This window comes from Trichechus manatus, unplaced genomic scaffold (genome assembly GCF_000243295.1).
Source record: "Trichechus manatus latirostris isolate Lorelei unplaced genomic scaffold, TriManLat1.0 scaffold00037, whole genome shotgun sequence".
Lineage (NCBI taxonomy): Eukaryota > Metazoa > Chordata > Mammalia > Sirenia > Trichechidae > Trichechus > Trichechus manatus.
Window position 1 is genome coordinate 12,475,838 of NW_004443973.1, and position 25,242 is coordinate 12,501,079.

The following is a 25,242-nucleotide window of genomic DNA, read 5'->3' on the forward strand; positions in this document are numbered from 1 at the left end:
ACTAGGACCCAAGTAGAATAATATGAAAATATGCTTAAGTTCTTACAGCAACCAAAGTAGTAGGCTAAACTTTCTGCTGTTTTCAGTCCTGAAAAACTTTTTCCAGTTTACATATTTCAAGATTATGAAGCATTCTAAGGCAGCTATATAGACTAAATTTTAGTGACTCAGTTTTTAAGATGCTTTAGTCTACATAATTCCAGTAATGCTAAACATTACTATTCCTATTTCACTTCCAGAAGATATCTTTATTTGATTGTCTTGTAGTCTTTCCTAGATTGCCACACTAGGAAAACATAATTATTTACCTTTAGTTTTTAGAGTGTTCCCCTGTAGGAATCTACTTGAAACTTAAATATAAAGTAGGAAGAAGAACATGTCTTATTGTTATTGCAGTACTAGTTATTTTCAGCCTATGAAAGTCATTATGAAAACACTTGTGCATGGTAGAGAATTTGTGAGCACAGAAATAGAAATTATGAGAGAGGCAGTGTGGTTAAGAGCTTGGACTCTACCAATGTCACAAAACAATTTGTGTATGAATTGTTGAATGAGAAACTAATTTGTTTTGTAAACTTTCACCTAAAGCACAATTTAAAAAAAAAAAAAAAAAAGGAGCTTGGGCTCTGATTATATAAAATCTGTCCATTCTCAGTTTCCTCATTTATTAAATGAGGACAATAGTATCTAGCTCATAGGGTTAATATGAGAATTACATGAGAAAATTTGTCCTGGCACCTACTAAGCATGCAACAAATGTTAACTATTATTGTTGTGGCAGTTAACTATTATTGAACATGATAAACCTATCTGAGCAAACCCCAAAATGGACTCCAATATATATGTGACACAACTAGTTCATCTACCCTCCCCTACTTTCCATAGATAGAACAGGATGGGAAGGGAGGGAGGAATTATATCTTTTTATTTTCTTCTGTATTGCTTGAAATGTTTTACTTTTTTATTTTGTACACTGGCTACAATTTACCAGTTACATTTTTAAAAAAAATTAATTAATGATGGTGTTGACCCTGCTCACTGTGCCAAACTGTCAAACCAAGGTCAGCAGTCACCAAGAAAGACACGACTTACACATAGGCAATGGATGGAACAACATTTTACTCAGATAAAACAAGGTTGCTTCAATAGTGGGCGTCGGTTCCCTGTGGTCAGCGGGTCACTCCTCATGGCCAGCGCAGGGCTGTTGGTCTGCATGCACCCCTCTTTTGTGTTGCAGTCAGGGGACTTCATTCCCTCCCTGCTGGGAACAGATATAGAAATGAGGTTGGCCAAGTGCCATATAACACACACACTAAGCTAAGCAGTTCCTGGGAATGTTGACATGTGCTCAGGGCAAGAAGGGAGAGATGTGCCTATAGTCTACCAGCTGCTATGGAATGTGTTTTGGGTCAAGGCTCTCTGGGAAAGGGAATCAGCCCACACTCTCATCCCATCCAAGAAGCCAGGCCGACACATCTGGTCCTAAACACAGGGTTCGTTTATGGGTCACAGGGAAAGTCAGCAGACTTCAACTGACTGCCCCCCTTCCACAGATTGATATCCATATAGAAAAATATCCCTACCCCACATCATACACAAAAATCTATTTCAGATGAAATGTTCTAAATGTGAAAGATAAAAGTGTATAGAAGATAACATAGGAGAGTATATTTATGATCTTGAGATAAGCAAAAATTTCATAGAGTATAAAACAGCAGTCATAAAGGAAAAGATTAATAAGTTGAACTTCATTAAATTTAAGAACTCCTGTTCATTAAAAGATACCATTAAGAGGATGGAGATACAAACTATAGAATAGGGGGAAGATATTTGCAATACATTTAAGTAACAGAGGATTTGTATCCAAAATATATAAAAAACTTCTATAAATTTATTAGTCAAAGACAGACAATCCAATAGAAAAATGAGCAAAGACTTGAACAGAAATCTCACAAGAGGATTTCGAAGTGGAAGAGAGAGGACAACACAGGAAGCATTGAAAGAAGATGGAAGGAGTACACAGAGTCATTGTACCAAAAAGAATTGGTTGATGTTCAGTCGTTTCAGAAGGTAGCATATGATCAAAAACGGATGGTACTATAGGAAGAAGTCCAAGCTGCACTGAAGACACTGGCGAAAAACAAGACTCCAGGAATTGACAGGATATCAGTTGAGATGTTTCAACAAGCGGATGCAGCCCTGGAAGTGTTCAGTCATCTATGCCAAGAAATTCGGAAGGTTAGCCCAGAACTGAAACCATTCCCGCAGCTAACTCTTCAGACAAAGATTAGATTGGACTATGGGACATAAAATGATACTCATGAAGAGAGTACTTCTTAGCTCAAGTAGATACATGAGACTAAATGGGTAGCTCCTGTCCGGAGGCAAGATGAAAAGACAAAAAGGGACAGGAGCTAGTTGAATGGACACGGGAAATCCGAGGTAGAAAGGAGGAGTGTGCTGTCACGTTATAGGGAGAACAGCTAGAGTCACATAGCAATCTGTATATAAATTTTTGTATGAGAAACTGACTTGAGCTTTACACTTTCACTTAAAGCACAGTAAAAAAAAAAGAAATTTGGAAGACAGCTACCTGGCCAATATAAATATGGAAGAGATCTATATTTATACCTATTCCAAAGAAAGGTGATTCAACCGAATACAGAAATTATCGAACAATATCATTAATATCACATGCAAGTAAAATTTTGCCAACAATCATTCAAAAAACGGTTACAGTAGTACATCAACAGGGAACTGCCAGAAATTCAAGCCAGATTCAGAAGAGGATGTGGAACCAGGAATTTCACTGCTGATGTCAGATGGATCTTGGCTGAAAGCAGAGAATACAAGAAAGATGTTTACCTGTGTTGTATTGACTATGCAAAGACATTTGACTGTGTGGATCATAATGAATTATGGATAACATTGCAAAGAATGTTAATTGTGGTTATAAGGAACCTGCACTTAGACCAAGAGGCTGTCATTTGAACAGAACAAGGGGATACTGCATGGTTTAAAGTCAGGAAAGGCGTGTGTCAGGGTTGTATTCTTTTACCATACGTATTCAGTCTGTATGCTGAGCAAATAATCTGAGAAGCTAGACTATATAAAATCCGAGGCATCAGGATTGGAGGAAGACTCATTAACAACCTGCATTATGCAGATGACACAACCTTGCATGCTGAAAGTGAAGAGGACTTGAAGCACTTACTGATGAAGATCAAAGACTACAGCCTTCAGTATGGATTACACCTCAACATCAAGAAAACAAAAATCCTTACAACTGAACCAGTAAGCAACATTATGATAAACAGAGAAAAGATTAAAGTCTTCAAAGATTTATTTTGCTTGGATCCACAATCGACACCCATGGAAGCAACAGTCAAGAAATCAAAAGACACATTGCATTGGGCAAATCTGCTGCAAAAGACCTCTTTAAAGGGTTAAAAAGCAAAGATGTCACTTTGAGGACTAAGGTGTGCCTGACCCAAGCCATGATGTTTTCAGTCACCTCATATGCATGCGAAAGCTGGGCAATGAGTAAGGAAGACTGAAGAACTGATGCCTTTGACTTGTGGCTTTGGTGAAGAATATTGAATATACCATGGATTGCCAGAAGAATGAACAAATGTGTCTTGGAAGAAGTACAGCCAGAATGCTCCTTACAAACGAGGGTGGTGAGACTTCCTCTCACATACTTTGGACATGTTCTCAGGAGGGACCAGTCCCTGGAGAAGGACATCATTCTTAGTAAAGTAGAGGGTCAGCGAAAAAGAGGATCCTCAAGGATATGGATTGACACAGTGACTGCAACAATGGTCTCAAGCATAACAACGATCATGAGGATGGCGCAGGACCAGGCAGTGTTTCGTTCTGTTGTACATAGGGTCAGAACTGACTCGATGGGAGATGGGACCTAACAACGAGAGAGAGAGAGAGAGAGAGAGAGAGAGAGAGAGAGAGGAGGAGGAGGAGGGCGGAAGGAAGAGAAGGAAAGAAGGGAGGAGGGAGGGAGGGAGAAAGGAATGAAGGGAGGAAGGAAGGTTGGTTCTTAATATCATTAGTAAACACAGAAAATGCACATTAAAACTACAATGAGATGCTATTTTATACTAACCAGATTGGCCAAAATTACAGTCTGACAATGACAAGTGTTGTTCAGTAGGTAGAGGAATGGTAACTCTCATAAACCTCTGGCATTACAACTTTGGAATCTATTTGGCAGGATTAAGTGCAATTGAAGAGACACATACCCTGTGACCTCACAGTTCATCTCTTGGGTGTAGTTCCTAACAGAAGTGAGTACATATGTGCGTTAGAAGACATGTACAAGAATGTTTATAACAGCATTATTTGCAGTAGCAAATAATTGTAAACAACCCGAATAGTCCATCAACATGGATAACAACATATGTTATAGTATGCAGACAGCCTGCGGTGAGAAAAGGGAAGTTTTGATCTGGGGCAAGGAAGTTAAATAATGGGGGATGGATTGTAGAGAGGAAAAGATGTATACATTAGTTTGGAGCATGGAGCAATTTGGAGGTTAAAACCAGGTTAAAGACCAATTTTGCCCAATGTGAGAATAAGTGAACAAACTTATTTTTCTTTACTGTACATTATCTACAAAAAAATTGAATAATTACTATTTCAACTGTATGGAATAAATGATTTTTGATGAACCAGCTTGGGCATATACATATATATATATTTTTTTAAAGTGTTGTTTTAATGGGAAATTGTGTTCAAGCTACTCACTCAAAAAAGAATTTATAAGCTGGGATGTGTTCTACCAAAACATTGTTAAAGTGATTTTTATCTCTATTTCATGTTTAGCATTCTTTAGACATAGGACTTTGTCTCTTTTGTATATTCTGCATTCTCATGGATCTTCTTTGAACTTTGGATTCCTGAGTACACAGAGAAAGCACTACAGTCCACTTGTTGTTAGGTGACAGCCCACTTACTAGTTACTTTTTACGTCTGCCAGTCACCTGTGATAGTTTTACCATGTATAGAAGTCTCCTCTCAAAAAGAAGGAAATTGGGTTTATGTATTACCTATTACTTATTAGCCTTTTAATTCACTTAAATTTATTAAATTTAAAGGCTTATTACAGTTTTTAACACATTTTGACTCTCCCCTTATTTAGAGAAAAGTATATATTGTTTAGCATTCAGGGAGAAAGATCTCTCTCTATATGTAGGTATGTATGTAGGTAGGTAGGTAGATCTTATATCTTCTTCACCCCCATCTCCTATACTATCACAGCTTTAGGTTTTAATCTTGCTTTGTAAGGCCAAGAGTATTGAATTCAAATCCAGAAGTATTGAATTCAGAGATGTGATTTGCAGTCAGAAGAATTTTGTTTTGTTTTCCTTATCCTTCTTTTGCCATTTCAATCATAAATTCTAGTTGCTATTGAATCTAGCTTTTTTTTTTCTTTTTCTTTTTTCTCCCTCCTGTGCTCAGTAGGGGAAACCCTGGTGGTATAGTGGTTAAGAGCTCGGCTGGTAACCCCCAGGTCAGCAGTTCGAATCCACCAGCCATTCCTTGGAAACGCTGTGGGGCCGTTTTACTGTGTCCTGTAGAGTTGCTATGAATCGGATTCGACTCAATGGCAGCGGGTTTGGTTTTTTTGTTTTATGCTCTGTATAAAAGACTCAAACTTTTCCTTCCTTTTCTTCTACCCATTAATAGTGTAGTATTTGGAGAAGGCAGTTCTCTATTGAGCTGACATGCTACATGAAACATCTTCTTTTGGGCAAGGTGTTTGACTTGTTAGCCAACAGCTAACTCATTTTTAGGGCGAAGTACATTAAACACAACAAAACAAAAAAAAGCAGAGAAGCCTCTTCTCTCCAAATTATATTTCAGCTTATTTCCTACCATATACATACACTTACGGAGCAGGTTAAAAATCATTTAAGAAGCCTAACCCTTATTTTGCTTTGAAAAATAATTAACCTTCTTGATCATATCAACCGTCTTGATCATACTCATACCCTTAAGGGAAAGAGTGCCTTTTCCTTTGGCCTATTTGCTCACAGTAGGCAATCTTCTTAGTGCTGAGTATTTTCTTTCAGCCTAAATGCTAAAATTTCAGTATACAGTCATTAATAGGGATGACAGCTACAGTAGCGTTCTGTTTATACATATTCATGGAATGAAATCCATAGCATTAATTACATTAATTTACATACCTGAATACAAGTGAACCATAAGTTATGGTGGTAACTAACTAAGCCTAAAAAAAAAAAGAAAAGAAAAACCATTAGTAACCATATATTGTATGTTTTCTGATAAATGCTATTTAATAGGGTAGAGGTGACATTTCTTTCAAAAGGCATTTGGGTATTTATAGTTAGAGACGTTTTTAGCTAAGAATTAAAGCACAGTATAATCCTTCAGTTTTCATAGGATTTTTTAGGGTTTATAAGCATTCATTAAAGGAAGAGAGTATAAAGAAAAATGTAGGTAGTTGAACCCAGGAGAAACCTTTTATATAAAGAAGGGAATTAGTGGTTACTTGATGCTTATTGGGGATCATAGCCCTTTTTAGTCTATGAGTTTTAGTTTAACATATTCTTTCAAGAGGGCACATGATTGAAAATAATTCATAATCTATGAGAATGAGGTTTATTTTCACCTAATTTGTGATTGAGAAGCTCGTTTTGGAAGAAAGTTTTGAATGTAGTCAGAATCAACTTGACGGCAACAGATTTAATTTTTTTTGGTATATGTTTAATATGTAGCATAACAGCTACATTGACTTAAAAGGATTTTTAATTTAAGTCAAAATGCCATAACTTGAATTTCTTTCAAAATGATGATTTTAAACATCATCTTTGCCTTGAAGGAGCAGATTGTGTTTATGTTTTCAGCTATGTTGTCTTTGAAACAGAGTACCAGAATTAACTGAAGTTAGCCATCACTGTATTACACAGTGTTCAATCAACATTTAAAAAAACTAACTGAAGCATATTTGGTCACTATAATACTTTAAGCTGATACCAGAAAGATTTTTGCATTAATAAATGAAAAATAAAATTATTCTGAATATTTTTTTGTTTGTATCCTATCTTTTATGATTTCTATTTTTGTGTATGTTTAAAAATATGTATTATGTTCAATTTTATAATGTATATTACTTAGATTTATATATACTTTCATATATATACAAGTAGTAGGATGGAACATACATATAGTTTATAAATGAAATTATATATTGGGGTTAGGTGTTTCAAAATTTGACTGCTAGAATTGTTCAGTCGTGAACAATTATTGGAGACCACTGACTTAAGAGAATGGTGGAGAGTGGAGTAGGGAGATTAGGGCTATCATGTAGCTTATTTCCCATCTACTGTAAGACCTTGACAAGTCACCTGACCTGTAGGGAATATGGCCACCTTACCTTTGTATGCACAGTGGACCACAAAACAGCACAGTGTGGTCCACTGTGAGTAGAAATTGCTGAGAGTCAGGTCCTACTGAAGGCCTCACAAAGGAGTTTATTTACAGAAGACTGAAAAATATCTGACCCCTGAGAGCTGCATTATGGCACAGATCCTGAGTACTTGGTAAATTACTTTCACCATTTGGGAGATAGTAAATCGCTAAACAATCTAAAATTAGTATTATTATTATAGTAATAAACAGAACAAAAAGTAATTACTATCCTTTTGGATGCCACATCTTCTGCTATTTTGTGAATGAGTCAAAATTAGATTTATAGTAAAGGTTCTATTGAAATATCTTACTCTTTCTCTTACTAGATTTCAAATAAAAATATCAATCTCAAATCCTTAATGGCTGTCTTTTGTTATTGCATATAAATCAATCATTTATATGGCCATGCAGTTGCATGAGTTAACTGGTTAGGAAAAATGTATTTCCTACAAGATCATTATGATTATGGCCTACTATGTGTTAATTTTCACTTTTTTTAATGGTGATTTTTTCCATGTGTTAAATTCAGTTTTGGAGTAATAGATCTGTGTTTTCACCTGAGTGGATTGTAATAAAATGGGTATATTGGGATAGTTGAGATTTATAAAATATGTAGTGATATTGTTTGAAGTAATAGTATTTTACTAACTGTCCAGTTTTCCAAGGGTTTCATCTTGACTTTTCTTTTCATCAAACATTACTATTTCCCTTTTTACTATAGAATTTATTGAAACATGACACTGTGGTAAACATAATGAGCTTTTTAAAGATCTGTCTGCAGAGATCACAATCAAAGATTAAGTGTTTAAATATCAAATGCTTTGGTTAAAACAGAAATGTTACTTATTGTGGTATAAAATTTACAGAACAAGAAGCAGATATAACCTTCCTATAGGCTGCTTCCCAAATTGTTTGTAAATATCTGGCTTTGTCATATGTAGCTTAGTTAATTGAGGTTTGAAGAGATTGTATCACATTAAAGCAAATCAGAGTGGACTCATTCACTTTTATCCTCCTTTTAGATTTTGTGCATGGATTCCCGCTCCATTAAATTATTTATTCCAATGAGTGTATCTAAACTTTTTATTAAGGTGTTTGGTTTTTTAAAAGCTCATTTCAAGTCAATATTTTTTAAGTTTTTGTTTATGATAAAGCAAATGTTTTATTCTTTTGTTTCAGACCATTTACATAGAATGACAGATACTTTCATAATGAAAATAGTAAAGAACAAGACTGATATACTAATATAGACAAATTATTATTTCAGGTCCTCTCTTTATTCTATGAGATACCTGTGAATAACATTCTGAATCATAATAGGATTTTTCCCTTTGCTTTATTTTTATCATAGATTTTATGTTAGAACTATGAATATGGCTAGGACAGTAACTTTCAACCCTAACTGGGTATCAGAGTGATTTGTGAAATCTTTTAAAAATACCTAAGTCCTGGCCTCTGGGATTTAATTTTAAAGCCCTGTAGGTGATTCCTTTGCACAGGTAGAATTGAGAAATGCATAGTTGTTAGATGCCATTTAGTGATTTTCAACTCATAGTGACCCCATGTGACAGAGTAGCACTGCCCCATAGGGATTCTATAATCTTTATGAGAGTAGCTCACCAGGTCTTTCTCCTGCGGAGCCACTGAGTGGGTTTGAACTGCCAGCCTTTCAGTTAACAGCTGAGGGCTTAACCATTGCACCACCGGGGCTTCTTGAAGAACGCATAGTTCTAGGAAATCAAGTGCTCAGTGGCATGGGTCAGAAACACCGTACTTAGTAAAGGTAACCTCAGTGGTTGAGCTGCAAAGCCAGCAATAAAGGCAAAAAGGCTCTGAACTCTTGAAATCGTAGTTATTAAAATTTTTCACTTTACCCAAGAGAGAAGCCCTTGAACTTGCTTTATGTATAATTCTGACAATCCTAGTTATGTGATTTCTTGGGCCCTAATAGATGTGAAGAGCCCTAGTGGCACAGTAGTTAAGAGCTCAGCTGCTAACCAAACGGTCAGCAGTTCGAATCTACCAAACTGCTCCTTGGAAATCCTATGGGGTGGTTCTACTCTGACAACTTGACAGCAACGGGTTTGTTTGCTTTTAATTGATAAGAGAAGTCTCTGGGTGGCATAAAAGCCTGGGGGTACTATGCAAAGGTTGGTGGTTAAAACCCACCCAGAGACGCTGAGGAGAAAAAGCCTGGTGATCTACTTCCAAAAGGTCACAGCCATGAAAACTTTGCAGAGTGCAGTTCTGCTCTGACATACATGGGGTCACCATGAATTGGAATTGACTTGACAGCAACTGGTTTGATTTTGTTTTTTAAATAGATAAGAGACAGCAAAATCAAACTAGGAGGGCTGTTAGTAAAAGAAGTAATAGCTGTGGGATGAAGGGAAATAGCAAAAACAGCTGCATTAGCTCTTGGTACAATAACTGATGGACATGATGTTGACCTTATCATTAGAGACGCTAGATTATAATCATTATTCTCTGATTTAGGAATCAAGATAATTTTCGTTCATTTTAGAAAGATACTAAAATTTAAGTTGGTTAAAGTAAAGAAGGGGAAAAAGATTTTATACCTGAAATATTTATGTAAAAGATTCACTTCTGTAGAATAATAGTATATTCCCCAATAGCGGCCGGTAGCTGATGCGTTAATAGGCTCATAAAAAATAGAGAAAATGTTACTATGTGTATTTGGTTTGATGTGGTTTTTAAATGCTAATAATAGAGAGATTTTACAATACATTCCTTCCCTTTTTTGCTACGTGAATATCCTGTTTTCTCTCTTTTCAGAAAAGAAGATGTTACCTTATTAACCACCTCGTTTTTAGGTTTTGTTTTCCCTTATCTTAAAATAACCAAATTGTACCTTTTTAAATTTGCTTTATGGTTTTTTTTTTTTTTTTTTAAACGTGTTTTCTTCTTCCCCCAGCAATCTCACGGGTTAGGCAGGCCTGTCTGGCTCCAGATTGCCGAGTCTGCTTACAGATTCACTCTGGGCTCGATTGCTGGAGGTGAGTGACATGTCTATGTGCTGTTTCAAGCTTGTGTTAATGTAATATTATCTCACGAGGCCAGGACCAATCAGCAGAGGTGCAGCTCATTGTTCCTGCGGGTCATGACTGCGGGGCTTTCTGAAGCGTTCTTTATTTTTACCTATGATCAGAGGACTTGTCACAGCACGGCTGTAGCCCCTCTGGCTCCAGTCTGTCTTCAGGACAAAACCTCTGTAATGATATGAAAGTCTTGGATGCAGTGCTACACTCACATTAATTATACCAGTGAAGGCCAATACGAAGAAATGGAGAACAAGACTGTGGTTATGGTGTGGGAAGCAGGGAGGAAATAAAAATTTGGGGTACAAATCTCAGAACCTCATGAAATAAAACAGCTTCTCAAAGTGGTTCAGTTTTGCTTTTCTGGTTGTATTTTTTTCCTTTCCCCTTTCACTGGTTTAAGAATATTTAGACTTGTTTATTTGCTAAAATGAACCCCCTGCCCCACCAAAATTTGAGAAACTTCTTTTCTTTCTTAAATACTCTACATAGAAAATGTGTAGAATCTAAAGTTGCTTTGTTGAGAAGAACCTACCAGGTGAGATTAAAATACTTCTGATTTTTCTAAAACAAGCCTGAACTAATGAGACTGTCATTTTTTCTTTTCAGTCTCAGTTTTAGAAGTTGCAAAGCATGTTTTGATTTTCAGTTGAAAAGTATCATACTCCAGTTCATGTACTAAATTTTTTAGTCCCTGAGAAATCCTGAAGCATAGATTAATTTTTTGAACCAAAATCTGTCCAAGGAACAGGGTCGTGTTGAGACATTTTCCAATATGATTATAACTAAAGCAATTTACCAAATACTTTAGTAAACTAACATATATAGTCATTTTAAGAGGTAACTGGTACAATATTTAGTCATTTAATGGAAAATATAAGCATGCTATATATAATAGTTTGATATGGTTATTATAGAAAATCAAGTGTTGATTATTTGATGTTGGTATGACTTGATAATCTACACTCTGATTTATGAGCCTGTGCTATTAAAAAAGCATTCTTGACAGTTATTCTGTGAAGCAGTTGTATTTATGGGTCCTAATGGTTGCTAGCCTGTCATCCCTCAACTGTGTTATGGGAGAAGGAAAAATAATAATATAAAGTCTCTTCTGTGAGAAAAGATACTGTTTTATTTTCTAGTCCTTTGAGATGGGATTTGTTTTTCTTTTGGGCTCTCCCTTTAATTGTACTGTTCATTAAACCTAAAAATTGTTCTGTTTGTAGCTGTGGGAGCCACTGCAGTGTATCCTATAGATCTGGTGAAGACCCGCATGCAAAATCAGCGTGGCAGTGGCTCTGTTGTAGGGGAGCTGATGTACAAAAACAGCTTTGACTGTTTTAAGAAAGTCTTGCGGTATGAGGGCTTCTTTGGACTATACCGAGGTGAGTAAGCAAATCTCAGCTGCCAAAGTTAAGTGATTTTAGCTCACCACCAGCAGATTTTAACCTACTCATTATGGAAACCAATGTGTAGCCTGCCCAGTCAGACTAGGGCTGTTTCTCTTTTTTTTCCCCTCATTGCTCGTTTCCTGTTTTACATTCTTGCTGGTGACTAGCAATATTAGTCTTCAAACAGGGTCTTCATTTCTTCTTCCTGCTATTTCTATTTCTTGGACCTCAAATCCTGTGTTTGTCCCAGCAAGGTTCTGTAGACACCGTGCTCTTACAAACTAAGGCGTATGTCTGCAGGTGGAATGCAAGGGCGACAGCTAAGAAATAGGAAGCTTCTTTTCCCAAAGAATTAGAGAGGAGAAATGTATCTCTTCTTTGTGAAATAGAAGCCAGGCTGCTACTTGAAGGTGAGTCTACCCTCTATCCACTTGTTTCAACTGAAAGAAATAACAAAACATGTTTTTGTCTCTTCCAAGGAGACCATTCATGAGTGTTTTCCAGTGAGTCATCTGAAGTTTGAAAAAACAAAAGAAAATCATTTGGCTCCAAGTCTCCTTCTTGCTCCTTTCCTCCACTTAGCTCAGAGGCACAGAGTCACGGCAGAGAGATTTTCTTCTGCAGGAAATGTTACCACCACCTCTAGACTAAGCACAGTATTGTCAGCATCAGAGGCAGCCATCCCAAGCAGAATTCTCCCCGCCCCCATTGGCTTTGTAGGGACTTGTTCTCTTTGGAGAGGGAATGACTTTCATGTACATGTTTTCACATTAGAATTTAGGGTTTCCTTTGGGAGGGAGATTAATTTTTTTAATCCCTTTGGGCGCCACTTGGAATTCTTTGAAAATACCCTCTACATGCTCAAGTCCAGGGCATTTATGTAATTTACTGTATGTGTTTGTTTGCGCACACGGTCTCATTAATCCTCAGCTCATTCTGAGCTCTGTTGAACTGTTTGGCTTAGAACCTCTTCCTAGAAAAGAAAGACTGGGTCTGAACGAAGCTTTTTGCTCATGGACTAGAGAAAAAACACCTCTGGTTAGCATTACATGCAGGTATTCAAGTGAAAAATGTAATCCTGATACACTCATTTGAACGAGAGGGTCATTGGGATGTTTATTTTTGGCATTATATATAGAATAAGAGAGGAGAGTTGTTCTGAAATCAAACTGAAACTCAGATACCCTGCTCCTGAGATTTCATGCAGTTTATTTTGCTGAAACGTCTGGAACACTGGCCTCTCTAAATTCCAGCTGTACACGTACGCTGCGTAGGACGAGGTGTGCCTTGTCCAGAATGCAGATCTGTGTGTAAATGCTTGTTTTAAACTGTATTAATCCTTGCACGTCTAGATTCTGTTTAACGGGGAATCTGAGGGTTTGGGTGGCAGTAAGGCAGTTTTTTTTCTTTGACATCTCCAGTTTTTCTTTGTCGAATAATGACCTTTGTCCTCCTTGGTATGCTTTTAAATTGCAAAGAAAATGTCATCTATTAGAAAGAACCTCAATATATACGGCACAGTTTAGCCTTCTTAGTGAATGGCTGCTTACAGAAAATTTCACTGGGGAGAGACATCATGTTAATTAAATGGACCCAATATAGAAAATGGAGGAGGATTGTGGGCTGCTGATAAAATCAGTCCTTTAAATGAGAGTATTTTATATTAGGGAAAAGATTGTAGGAGTCCTGTATGTGAACACTGTAATTATTGAGAGTGTCATATATTGCTTAGAACTGGTCTATTATTCTGTCAGGTGATTGACAAAATTGTTGACAGATTAGCCTAAATTTCTTTGCAGGCAACAGTGAGATGATAAAATGACACAAATCAGTACTTTATTAAAATTCTATGAGCTTTATTGAGGCAAGTTGTAAAACAAATACACACGCTGACATGGTTGTATGAAAGTTAGATTAAAAGTAATAGAGCCTGATAATCAGGAAGGTTCGAAAGTTAAGACTGCCATCTGCTGATTTATTCTTTTAAATCAGTCTGCTGCCCTTTAAAGGTGTGTGCAGATTGTGTGTTTGTCACTGATAATTCAGTTTGACTGACAGTAGCTTATATGTACGAATACTTCTGGCTTTCAATTCATGGAAAATCACTCAGCAGCATCCTCAAAGTAGGCTTAAGATCAGCATTGAGCGTGCAAACACATACCTAACTCCCTCTTGGCTGGGTGATTTAAGGGATACAAAACATTTATTGCTGGCATCTTTAAAAAAATGTATGCTGACAATTTGGATAAGCTGTGTGTTTTAGAAAGCTGAGCCCTATGAATATCTACAGATGTTGAATTGTTTATATATATTTTTTCTTCTCCAGTTTGTAGTCAGCCTGGGAAATTTAACTTTCTAAGAATAATGATTTCCCTTGTTTTAAGGGGATTCTTTTGAAATCTCTGAAGTTTGACATCTATTAGTAAATAAGAATACAATAGGCATGTCTTTTTTGCTTGTAGAAGATATTCATTAAATGATACATAAAACTGCATTTTTCTTTGCTGTTTTGCCTTCCTTTTAACAGAATGAGTACTGAATTCTGGGTTTCTCTAAAGAGAAAATTATGGGAGTTGATATTCTATAATAACCAAGCCATTGCATACTATTATATAGATCATGTCATTGCAGCAAAGTCTGGGCCTATTTAACAGTATACTTTTCAGAGATTTTCTAAGCATACGGCATTAGTTTCTCTGAAGTGCCTGTATGTTTGTATGTTGTTGGTTGTAACAAAGGAGGGAATTTTTCACGTTCTTATTGGCAGTGTTCCTGGGTAGAGAAGATCCAAGGCTCCATTTCTTCCTTATGTGCTTTTTGGGAAGCGTTAGATAACTAGGCTTCAAAGGAAGCATCCTTAAGAAAAGGATTTATAGCCCCAAGAAAACGTGATGTTATACTTGAGTCATAAATAATTATTTACATACATATACAGAGTTTATGAAAACCCTAAAATGTTTGATGGGTAAAAAATATGGGGAAAAACATAGTTCCTTGTTGGGCTTGTGTGTTCATGTGTAGTACGTCTGTATTGCTCATGATTCTTTTCGTTTCCCTAGGTCTGATACCACAGCTTTTAGGGGTTGCTCCAGAAAAGGCCATTAAACTGACTGTAAGTTTCTTTCTTAAATTACGCCGTTGGTGTAGATTATCATTAATCCAAAAAATAAAGCTGATGCTGCTGAGACTGGCACACTATCAAGGCATTTGTAAACATTCAAGTTCATACATAGAGATTGCCATTTTTAATTTTTTTTATGAGACAAATGTTTTGCTGGCTTGGAAAACCAAAAACAGGCAGTAGAGGAAATGGTTGGCAACTCAGGTTAACTGATGTTGTCTTTCTAATTAGGTTAATGATTTTGTCCGGGACAAGTTTACTAAGAGAGATGGATCCATTCCACTTTTCGCAGAAATCTTGGCTGGAGGTTGTGTAAGTATGAATCCTGGGCCCTTCTCACCTAGGAAAAGGCAAATAGATTTCTCTAACCTTTCTGCACATTAGATATATGTGACATTTCCCCTGAACTCAAGGGATTCTGTGTGAGGAAATCTTCTGCTTATATGGAATGATCGTTTTCGTTTTGTTGCATAATCTGACTGGTTTGGAGTGCAGAAAAGAGGTAGCATCTTCCTCAGTCTGTTTCTTTGACACTCCTTAAGTACTAATCTTCCCAATTTTTTTTTTTAAGTTCTTATTCTGATTCCTCTTAAATATCACAGAAAATAGAGTACCATACGTGAAGTCACCACACATTTATATTGACTGGAACTTTAATATTTATATTGACTGTGAGATGGCTGATTAATTGGGCCCTTCTATTTCAGGTGTAGGACCAAAGAAGACCTTGTGGTATCATTATACTTTCCTTCCTCAGGGACAGTAGAGTGTGGCAAACAACTATACTGAGGCTGTTGACAAAACTCCTGAACCCAGAGATTTGGATTATATTTATTTAGAGAAAACACACGGTTTCTATCTTTAAAGTGTAAGCATGATACTGGATTTAGATCAAAGTTCAAATCTAAGTTTCCAGCTCAACTTTGGCAGTATGTAACTTGTTTAAGACCAGTTTAGTCCATTTTGTTCCTGAAAACATTAATAACTTCCAGTTGAATTGGCTGACAGGCTTGGCTAAAACCTCTTCAGTTGGTTTTGAAACCTGAGGTGATGAGGTTGATGACCTTTTCAGCTTTTAATTCAGGGAGGATGCCCTGGAGGTCAGAGGGAGAGGCTGCTTCAGGTTCTGGGTGATGAGATTTGTCAGCATGGCACATACCTGAATCCTCACCTGTCTGCAACCAAAGTTCTTGTGGAAGAGGTGACTTGGGGTGGGTGGGGGTGTGTGTGTGCATGCACGCGCATGTGTGCATGTGCACACAGATTCTCAGGAAGAAAAATCACCTGTTTGGTTGAATATTTTGTTTCATGAAGGACAAATAATGGATAATTAGACCTTTGCTTTGGTGGATCACCAAAAATATTTTCTTTTCTCCCTCTTCTCCAATTAGATGCTGCAATTGTTTCTCTTCTGATGAGAGAGCCTTTGTATATCATAAATATTTTTCTCAGTGGTTTTAGTTTCCATTTGACTAGGAAGCTTCCTACATCATTTTTACCACAGCACGTGCATACATTTACCAGACATCTAAGTCATGCTGTTTCTGTTTTGTGTAGCTAATTATTTGTTTCCATTTGTGATACCTTGATGTTTTTGCCCATGAAACTGACCCATTCTCATGTCTGACATGTGACCTAAGTGGTTAAAACACCATCAGATATTTGGTCTTTTTGTTCTTCCTAGGTGTGGGTCCTGTTTATAGGTTTGAACTTCAGGAATTTCTGTTGAAGGCTGGGGTGCCTTGAGGGTTCTGCTGACACTCTAATTCTCTTCTTTAATCATGACTCATTTCTGGAAGCTTTGATGGATTGTCTAGCTGGAAATTGACAGCATGAAAAATAGTCAGGTTGAGCAAGATGATTTTCTGCTTCCCCTGCACCTCTAAATCTCTTCATTGGAGAGAGGAAAGAAAATATACATTTGTTGAGTTTCTACTGATGAATTGAATCACGCTGCAGTGTAAATGATTGTTAAAGCTTAATTGGTTACCTCTCCCAAAAGTCTGTGCATTTCAACAAAAAGGAAGGGTCTCTATTTATAGACTATGAGGCACCATGGGATATAGGAACATTCTTTTTCCTGGATGATACTTGGTAAGCACCCACCAGGTCAACACTAGGAAGAGTGGCCACCGTGATCCTGATACTAAGAATCCTTACCATCCTTGGAGGTGGTGATGATATAATGCGCAGTGTCCCTGTGGGTGTTTGACTGAATGCTGTTAGTGGCACCAGATGAGAAGAGTGCTGCTGTTCTTCCGAGAGGTACCCAATGTGTTAACCTAATACAGGTTAATTAGGAAGAAATGACTCAGACTTTGGAGTGGTCAGTACTGGCTTCATAGGTTTGTTCTTAGCAGAAAGATTAGCTAGGACTAGGGGCTTAAGTTCTCTGTATGTGGGAGAAAGAACCCTGGGCCCCTGTGAAAATGATTATGTTGCCCTTTAGGAAAAATTGTATTCATTGACAAGATCATGAAGTGGCCAAGAAATAAAAATCTCTGGTCCTTGGGCATTATCTGAGTTTTTTGGTTTTGTTTGTTTTATGGTTTGTTTTTTAAAGTATGATATTTGATCCATGCAAAAGAATACATGCTTATATAAAGAGTAATAATGAGTATCCATCGAGCCCTGGTGGCACAGTGGTTAAGAACTGGGCTGTTAACAAAAGCTCAGCAGTTCAAATCCACTAGCTGCTCCTTAGAAACCCTATGGGGCAGTTCTACTCTGTCCCATAGGATCACTGAGTCAGAGTCAACTTGATGGCAACGGGTAATGAGTATCCATGAACCTACTACCCAACTTAACTAAAATATTACTACTATCATTGACACAAGTTTTTGCTTTTAATGTAGCTCTAATCTGCCTGGGCGATACAAATGGTTAAGCACTCAACTACAAGCAGAAAGGTTGGCGGTTTGAACCCACCCAGAGGTGCCTCGGAAGACAGGCCTGGTGATCTGCTTCCAAAAGGTCACAGCCTTAAAAACTCTATGGAGCACAGCCCTACTTGGACATGCATGGGGTCGCCTTGAGTTAGAATTGACCCAGCAACTAACAACAGCAACAACAAATGATCTGCTAGATTCCTAATTAGCAACAGGAGCGTTCCCTCATTCAGTAAGCTGTCTGTCAAGGCTGAGAAATATTTGGAGTTTGCTCCTTCCTGTACAGGGGACCAGACTTAGAATATGTTTATATCTTATAAATATTAGTGCCTAATAATTCTCATCAAATAAAACTTAAATATAATCATATTTCACTGTGGTAATTTGAAAGTAGAATTCCTTAACGTGATTTGCTTCATTTCTGCACATCACCAAAGAAAATGTGTGCTTATGATTATAATTAATCATAATGTAACTACCATTTCTTGAGTGTCTTGCATGGATTGAACACTTTATAGGCATTATCTCATTATTATTCCCAACTGGAGTGAAGAAGCTAAAAGCTCAGTGAGATCCATCAGCTAATAAATGGCAATGTTGAGACTTAAACCACTTCTGTCTCCAAATGCATCTTCTTTCATACTTGTTACATGTTTCCATTCATTTATCCTACTATTTATTCATTCTCTCATTCATTGAATATCTGTTATGTTTCACAGGTTTTTTAAATAACAGCTTTGTTGACATACAATTCACATACCGTACAGTCCATCCATTTAAAGCATATAGTTCAATGGTTTTTAGTATATTCACAGAGTTGTTCAATAATCACCATGATCAATGTTAGAAAGTTTTCATCACCCTAAAAAGAAACCTAGTACCCTTTAGCTACTACTTCCCAGTCCTTTCTCCAGCCTTAAACCAAAAAACCAAATTCATTGCTGTTGAGTTGACTCCGACTCATAGCAATCCTATAGGACAGAGTAGGACTGCCCCATAGGGTTTCCAAGGAGCGGCTGGTGGATTTGAACTGCTGGCCTTCTGGTTAGCAGCCAAGCTCTGAACCACTGCACCACTAGGGCTCCCTCTCCAGCCTTAGGCAACCACTAATATACCTTCTATCTCCATAGATGCACCTATTCTGAGCAATTCACGTAAATGTCATCATATAGCTTGTGGTCTTTTGTAACTGGCTTCTTTCACTTAGCATAATGTTTTCAAGGTTCATCCACGTTGTGGCATGTGCCAGTACTTCATTCCTTCTTATGACCAAATAATATCCCATTGTATGGATGTACTACATTTTTTTTTTAATCCATTCATCAGTTGATGAACATTTGGGTCATTTCTACCTTTTGACTATTATGAACAGTACTGCTATGAGCATTCATTGTCTAGTTTTTGTGTGGACATATGTTTTTCTTTTTCTTGGTATAAATCTAGAAATGGAATTCCTGGGTCATGTAGTAACTCTATGTTTAACTTTTTGAGGACCTGCCAGACTGTTTTCCAAAGTGGCTGCACCATTTTACATTCCCATCAGCAATATATGAGGGTTCTGATTTCTCCACATCTTTGTCAATACTTGTTATTTTCTGTCTTTTTTATTATAGCCATCCTAGTGGGTATGAAGTGGTATCTCATTGTGGTAGATGAGGATCAGAAGCTCAGAAAGGCTAACTCTCTCACTCCAAATTATATAGCTAATATATGCTGGAGCTTCCATGTGAGCCTAAGTATTTTGATTTTAAGACCAACTCTTTTTATTCGATAGAGCTTTCTTAGGGAATTGAATCAAGGCCCTTTTCCGTGTATCAGAACAAATCTAGATGAGTCCATTCAGCTTTGTACTGGTTTTTCTTTCTTTTTTTTTTTTTAATTCTAGGTGTGTATGTATGTATTTGTTTATTTAGGTATAATTAACATACAAAAAATGAATAAAAAAATGAAATGAATTTTAATAATTGTATATACCCATATAACTACCACCCAAAACAAGATATAGAACATTTCACCCAAAAAAATTCACTCATGCCTCTTCCCAGTCAATCCCTCCTCTCCTCCCCAGGTGGCCAGGTTCTAATTTCTGTCACCAGTTTTGTTTGTTCTTGGGTTTCGTATAAATGAAATCATACAAAATACATTCTTTAGTCGCTGGCTTCTTTTGTTTAACATAATGTTTTTGAGATTCATCGTTGTTGCGAGTATCAGTAGTTTTTCCTTTATATTTGACTGAGTATTATTCCATTATATAAATAAACCACAATTTGTGTATTCATTCTCCTGTTGATAAACATCTGGGTTGTTTCCAGTTCTTGGCAAGTATTATAAATAAGGCTGCTGTAAACATTCGTGTACAATATTTTTGTCAACATATGTTTTCATTTTTCTTTGTTGAATATCTCAGAGTTAAATATTGAGTACAGTCAAACACTGCATAAAGACCATTTGGGCAATGTCTGGCCACATGTACATCTGTGATCCCATAAGGTTATAATAGAGTTCAGAAATCTTGATTGGAAGATAGGACATAGTGGATGTAACCTCAAAAATGAAGAAATTCTCCAAGCTGTTAAAGGATCGGCTCCACTGAAAGCTACAAGGCTAAGGAAAATGTGAGAGAGACCTATACCAGATATGGAGAAATTGCTAATGACATGAGGACCAGACACAAAAGCAAATCACTCTCAGCACATTGATGATCACTGCTAAGGCACAAAGCTTGTTCGAGATGCTTAAAGAAAAAGCAGGACCAGGCTGTGATATCGAGTTTAGTGCTAGCTCTGAGTTGTTCAAGCACTTCAAACAACGTTTCTTGCTGCATAATGTGAAAGTGAGTAATGAGTCTGCTAGTGCTGATGCAAAGGCAGCAGAAGAATTTGTCCAAACCTTAGATAAATTGTGGTGGTTTTTTAAGGAAGAATAAATTATGTAGAGTTTCTTGGGCATATCCAGAAGCTTAAGTGAGAATGAATTTAGATGTCTTTGCAAGTGAGCAAAGCAGAAGTGTTAAAATCTAAATGTACTGACCTATAGGTACTTTCTAAACAACTCTCTGGTAAGTACCTGTTTTTATGTTGTTAAACTATAACCAGTGGTCAGTTTGCCATTTACCTCATTGACTACCTTACCTATTTCAGAGAGTGTTTATTCGTGAGTGAATAGAAGTCAGAAAACCCAAAAGTTATTTATTATTGCTCAGCAAAGGGCTAATGTAATCCCCTCATGTTGCAAGTGAGTTTCTTCAGTCCTGTGCGAGCACGTCTTCCCTTTGTATCTTGCTTCCAGTCTGCATCGTGCTTTCACATTAGTCAGTGCGTAAGAGCTCTGTGAAGTAGGTAGGGCAGTTGTTGGGATCCCTGATTTTATATTAAGAAACCAAGGAATGGAAAAGTTATGACCTGTCCAAGTTTACACAGTTAACAACAATCTGAGTTGACAGCCTTCCAGACCTAGTCTTTCTACTCTCCCATGCTTCCTCCCTTCGGCCTGCACATGCACACACACACACTCAAACCATGCAGTTACAGGAAGGGGCCCACTTGTTAGTTGGAGTATTTACTAATGCTGGGTCCAAGGTCTATAGGTAGCCAGATCCCTATGTTGAAGAAGTCTGTCTGTGTCTTTCTCAGCAAGCTAAGCTTGCATGTCTCGAAGTTATTTGGAAACAGCTCCTCCAATTCCCATCCCCAAGAATGCGTGTGGTCCCAACTTTATGCCTGCATGCTTATGTTAACACACATACATATGCACACAAGTTAAAAGTCCATATACATTTATGTCAAAAATGGCTTATGACCATCGACAAATGCATGGATAAACAAAATGTGGTATATACATACTGTGGAACATTTTTCAGCCATAAAGAGAAGTCCTGATACATGCTGCAACATGGATGAACCTTAAAAACATTATGCTGAGTGAAAGAAGTCAGTTACAAAAGGAGAAATATTATATGATCCCACTGATATGAAATAAGCAAATGTGCAGGCTCTCTCTGAGTCAGAATCAACATGAGGTTGCCATGAGTCAGAATAGACACAAAAGCAACTAACAACAGCAACATAATCAGTAGTCTTGTTAGATGACAACAACATACAGACCAAAGTTTATTAGTGGTTACCAAGGGTCGGAAGGAGAGGAAAGAGGGAGTCATTGCTTAGGGGGCACTGAGTTTCTGTTAATAGTGGTAGGACAATTTGGAAAAGGATCATGGTAATAGTTACACAACATGATGAATGTAATCAGTGTCATTGCATTGTACCTGTAAAAATTGTTGAATTGGCAGTTTTGTTATATAGTTTTACCACAAAAAATATTTTTTTAAAAATGGCTTATGATAGGTACACAGGAGCTTTGACTTCCCCCTTTCTGTATTTAGGAACGTATGTAGTTGTATCTATTCATGTCCTAACACCCTGGCATATACCATCACTCAGCAATGAACATGCTGCAGTTTACTCCTTTTAAACTATCAACCATAGCATTTCCCTTTGCTTTACAGAGGTATCTAAGAATGTTTGGTTGGCAGTGTGTGAGACAGAGTCACTGTCTGTTCTATTCCTCTTGAATCAGTCCTAGTGACAACTAATTCTGTGGCTTTGATTAGTTTGTCTGGTTATTTTAAATGCACGTATTTTGTCCGTCTATTCAAGGAGCGATGTGGCTTTAAACAAATTGAAGTTAGATTTTCATCTGTCTCTGTAAGGGAAGACGTTATAATGAGTTGCTCAGATTGGACGTATAGTGATTGGCGGGAAATAGTTCCAAACTAAAGGAGACAGCAGATCAAAGAAGGAAGTAAACAGGGCACTTGGTGCAAGCTGGGCTTGGTCTCCAGCCTCTTTGTGGACTCTGCCCCTGGGGTGGGATTGTGAGGGCAGGAGGTCGGACAGACCTAATCCTATGTGCAGCCCCTCAGCCTCAGGCTCCTCAGAGGCGTGGTGACATCTCAATATTACATACTTTTTCTCTTAACTTTTGCTGTCAGCTTTAGTTGGTTTATTTTTTCATTAAAAAAAAAATTATTTTAAGTGACACAGGTTAAATGGAAGTTTTTACATTCTTTCCATTTCTGTCATATAGGGGTAACCCTCATTCAAAATGAAATTTGTTCCCTTTTTCTGTGTCTTTTGTAATTCAGTTCTAGAACAAAGAAATGACAACTTAGTGCTAAAAAATAAAAGCATCTAAGTCTGTTTTTATATTAGTGCTTGCCTCTCTTTAATTAAGTAAGCAGCAAATTTGATGAGGGAAATACAGCAATTAGAGGGTTAAAAGCTAATTTTGGTGAAAAAATTCCGCGGTGAATGGTATGTTATCTAATATAAGCATCAGTAAGAGAAGCAGCAAGATGTCAAGTTAAACAGTGTCCATTTCAGACTGTAGCTGTGTATCATTGTGGCTTAATTTAAAATTGTATGTGTCTTGGTATCTGTTATTTCAGATTACTAGCTGTATTTGGTTAGGTTTTCTTGATGTTCTTTTATTTTTTTAATTTTTGATCCACAGGTAACTAGTGTGAACTAGTTTTTGGTTTTTTTTTTTTAAATGATTTTGACATATATAAATTACTAAATTTACTGTGGGGAAGAATATATGAGAGAGAACCTAGTCCATAAAGAAGCCATTGTTTCTAAGACCAGTTGTCTGTCTTTTGTTTGAGCAGTTAATACATTCATATGATTCAGAATTTAAAAGGTACAAAAGGGTATGCTGTGAAACTTCTTTCTCCGAGCTACTCAGTTTCTCTTTCCACTAGGCAACCAATGTTTTCATCTTTAAACCATCCTGATTTTGATAAACTTAGATAAATTTTGATGTATTTATGATCAATGTGTACCTAATATTTTATGTTCTATTTATGTCATTTGGCATGATTTTATTACCTGGTTGTATTTTCTGATTAAGAACATATTATGGTTTCTAGTTAACTATTTCCTACTGTGCATTGGAATTTTTTCCTTTTAATTTTGTTGCTGTTAGAAATAGCAAACATTAGCATACTCGTACAAATATACCTTATTTTTATGCAAATAACACGTGCCTTCTGCATTTGTTTACTCCCCCCATGACGCACCCTCATAGCACTGTCATGCCAGTCCTTTTCCATTTGTTGCTGTAAAAAGAATTAGCATAGTACACTTATGAAAATAGCTCTCAGTGGGAGGGCATGGCCAGTAAACAGACACAGAAGGTGCGTGTTATTTGAGTAAAAATATGGTAGGAACTATTTTTTCATTGAAAAGTTGCCACACTTTAATTTTATAACTTAACACTTCTGAAATTCCATATATTGACTATTACTGTAAGTGATGTTTTTTTCCCCCTGCATAGAAATGCCTTGGAAGACAGGCCTGGTGATCTGCTTCTAAAAGGTCACAGCCTTGAAAACCCTATGGAGCAGTTCTACTCTGCATTCATGGGATCACCGTGAGTTGGACTGGTCACAAAGGCAGCCAACAACATAATCAATAGTCTCGCTGTTGTTATTAGTTGTTGTCAAGTCGATTCCGACTCATGATGATCCCACGTGTGCAAAATAGAGCTGTGTTCCATAGGGTTTTCAAGGCTGAGACCTTTTGGAAGCAGATCGCCAGGCCTTATTTCTGAGGTGCCTCTGGGTAGGTTTGAACCACCAACCTTTGGTTAATAGTCCAGTGCTTAACCATATGCGCCACCCAGGAACTCCTAATTAGTAGTCTTAGAATAAAGGAGCTACGTTATTATCCTCTATTTCTCAGAGGAAATATTCAGTTAAAAGGTGTGATAGTTCTCATTCTATTGTTACTAGATTTTTTTTTTTTTGCGCTTTAAATAAAAGTTTACAGTTTGTTAGTTTCTCATACAAAAATTTATACACACACTGCTGTGTGACCCTAGTTGCTCTCCCCATACTGTGACAGCACACTCCTCCTTTCCACCCCAGATTTCCCATGTCCATTCAACCAGCTCCTGTCCCTCTCTGCCTTCTCATCTCACCTCCGGACAGGAGCTGCCCTTTTAGTCTCATGTATGTACTTGAGCCAAGAAGCACACTCTTCACCAGTATCAGTTTATGTCTTATAGTCCAGTCTAATCTTTCTCTGAAGAGCTGGCTTTGGGAATGTTGTAGTTTTGGGCTAACAGAGAGTCTGGGAGCCATGTCTTTTGGGGTCCCTCCAGTCTCAGTCAGACCATTAAGTCTGGTCTTACGAGAATTTAAGTTCTGCACCCCACTTTTCTCCTGCTCCACTGGGGACTCTCTGTTGTGTTCCCTGTCAGGGCGGTCATTGGTGGTAGCCCGGCACCATCTAGTTCTTCTGGTCTCAGGCTGATGGAGTCTCTGGTTT

The 25,242-nt window shown here is 37.3% G+C and overlaps 1 protein-coding gene across 4 annotated transcripts in view; it reads left to right on the plus strand.

Annotated features, from left to right (window-relative positions):
* The window catches only part of SLC25A12 (solute carrier family 25 member 12), a 97,293-nt gene that overhangs the window by 59,143 nt on the left and 12,908 nt on the right, over nucleotides 1-25,242 (plus strand). For all 4 annotated transcript variants that reach the window (XM_004375514.2, XM_023730574.1, XM_023730573.1 and 1 more), the window contains 4 exons: nucleotides 10,388-10,469; nucleotides 11,738-11,896; nucleotides 14,962-15,014; nucleotides 15,255-15,335. In XM_004375514.2, coding sequence (XP_004375571.1) covers nucleotides 10,388-10,469; nucleotides 11,738-11,896; nucleotides 14,962-15,014; nucleotides 15,255-15,335 — 375 coding nt within the window. The remainder of the gene's footprint in view (nucleotides 1-10,387; nucleotides 10,470-11,737; nucleotides 11,897-14,961; nucleotides 15,015-15,254; nucleotides 15,336-25,242) is intronic.